At 38.5% G+C, this 2,445-nt stretch overlaps 1 protein-coding gene across 1 annotated transcript; it reads right to left on the reverse strand.

Annotated features, from left to right (window-relative positions):
• Positions 1-233: 233 nt before the first annotated feature.
• LOC139860433 (uncharacterized) lies at positions 234-1,821 on the reverse strand. The gene is made up of 3 exons (XM_071849193.1): positions 1,700-1,821; positions 783-1,530; positions 234-653 (listed from the first exon to the last, which is right to left on the reverse strand). Exons 1-3 carry the CDS (start codon positions 1,819-1,821, stop codon positions 234-236), a joined length of 1,290 nt encoding a protein of 429 aa, XP_071705294.1.
• Positions 1,822-2,445: the final 624 nt, after the last annotated feature.

A 2,445-nucleotide genomic window follows, 5' to 3' on the forward strand; every position in this document is an offset into this window, starting at 1 on the left:
TAATAGGTAGATAGTCACCAAGAGTGATCGGATCACTTTTTTTTTGGAATTAAAGTAACAAAAGATGCGTTGCACCCCTTCGAGAACTCCCCCTTTTCCCAAAACCAAGTGATAGCCTCAAGCACTTCTACTTTAATAATATCCCAAAACTTCTTAAAAAATCTTAAATTAAATCCATCGGGACCCGGAGCTTTCGAACTTCCACAATCATGAATCGCTTCAAGTACTTCCGGTTAACTAATGGGAGCTTCAACACTAATAGCCTCATTGGATGACAACATAGGATATGTGGGGTCAATGAGACTAGGTCTAAAGCCCGGTTGTTCTTCAAAACGACTCTTGAAATGATGAAACACCGCCTCTTTAATGTCATTCGGATCTTCACACCATACCCCGTTAATTGTAAGGCCCCTAATATTATTTTTATTGTATCCTCTTTTAATAATCGAGTGGAAGTAACGAGTATTTTCATCCCCCTCAAGGACCCACCGCACCCGAGCTTTTTGCTTTAACATATTGACTTTGATTTTCTCTTTACGGAACCATTCATTTCTTGCATCAAGCCATTGTTTTCTTTCCACATCATGTAGGAGACCTCTTTCGGCTTTTAGTTCAAGTGTGTTCGAGGTGGTTTTCAAAACTTCAATTTCACTCTAAAGATTGCCAAACTTTTGTGTACTTTTTGTTTTTAAAGCGAGTTTGGTTCTTTTCATTTTGTTTCTAAGACAACAATCCTTACGATTCCCACCACCACCATTTTCGACGCATGCTTATTTAATGACATTATCGACATCTTCCATTTCTAACCATTCATCAAAGACTTTTATCGGTTTAGGACCAAAATTCTTAATATCATCTTTTAAAATTATGGGGCAATGGTCCGACTTTCCTCGATCAAGAGCAACCACCGAAAGACAATTCCACAAACCATGAAAACAATCATTAACAATGAATCGGTCTAACTTGCTAAATTTGGTGTCATCATCACTAACTCGAGTGAAAATTCTTCCGCCTAACGGAATATCGATTAGTTTTGTGTTATTGATGAAGTCATTAAACATTTTTGCCCTACTTTCAATGAATTGACAATTGAGTCTTTCTTCATCGGATCTAACTTCATTAAAGTCCCCACTAATCACCCACGCGTCATTAGGAGCATTTGAGATCAAGGTGTGTAATTGATTCCAAAATAATTGCTTATTTTGATCATCGTGCGGACCATAGACATTAACAAGGTTAAACTTTGCTCCCGTACTCTTCCACATACCACGAACACCAACAAAAAAATTGGAGACAAATGAGTCAGAAACATCAAAATAAGAAGTATCCCAAATGATCAATTGACCCCCCGATTTCCCCACCATTTCTTTTTGCAAAAAATTACAATCTTGATTTCCCCACAACCCACAAATCCATTGTAAATCGACAGTATGTAATTTCGTTTCCTGGAGTAACATAATATTGGGTTTTTCAACACGACACATGTTTTTTAGCCAACCAAACTTACTTTCTTTACCAACCCCGAAACCCCTAATATTTAGTGACAAGAATTTCATAAAACATATGACTATAACGAATAAGGGGAAGGGAAAATTAATGAATGGATTTCTCCACCCATTTAAGTCCCAATTGATCACCAAACTCCTTCAAACCATTATTTGAAATAGAAAAACTAGAGGAACTCGAGTTAGAAACTTGCCTATTAATTGATGAGGAGTTCCTAGTACGTGATGGCCTCGGGTTGTTTGCACAATCAGAGCATGTCGATTTAATAGGACCACTGTTTGGAACTTCTCTTCTGGCCGCATTCTTCAAATTCATTATTCTGGAGGAAGTCTTCCAATTGCGAAGCTTTGAAAAACAACAATCCCTTTTGATTGACTTTTGTCGTTTAGGAACTTTGGAATTGCTACGATCCACCGTGTGCTTCACCGATTTTTTTTTTTTTTGGCTTTACATTACCACAATTAATTGGGGTACCAACGTTTTGTCTGGTAATAGTGGGAGTCGAAATCCCTTGCTTCTGACTTCTATTTCCTTGAGTTGAATGGCCGGCACTGGGTTGATTAATCTTTTCTCGTGAGTTGTTTGTTGGGACAGGCCCAGATGAGCAATTGGATGTGGGCTTAATAGGAGTATTAGCATCTGACTTGGCCTCTTCTTCTACAGGCCCAATAGGACTATTAATTAATGGTGGGCTGCAGAAAGGTGTAAGAGGATTCACTAAGTTCAGTCTACATGAACGTATTGGGCTGAATTTGCTAACATCATCCTGGGCCGGCCCAACCTTGCATTCAAAACACGTTTCATTGACACATTCGATACTGTTATCACTTCCAAGAAAAGCACGTGTATTGGTAGGAGAGGAAAAGTTTTTTTCACAGCCGTTATTGCTTCTTGGGGAAACACAATCGTTACCTCGATTCTTTTCACAATCTTCACTGT

Source organism: Rutidosis leptorrhynchoides, chromosome 7 (assembly GCF_046630445.1).
Source record: "Rutidosis leptorrhynchoides isolate AG116_Rl617_1_P2 chromosome 7, CSIRO_AGI_Rlap_v1, whole genome shotgun sequence".
Taxonomy (NCBI): Eukaryota; Viridiplantae; Streptophyta; class Magnoliopsida; order Asterales; family Asteraceae; genus Rutidosis; species Rutidosis leptorrhynchoides.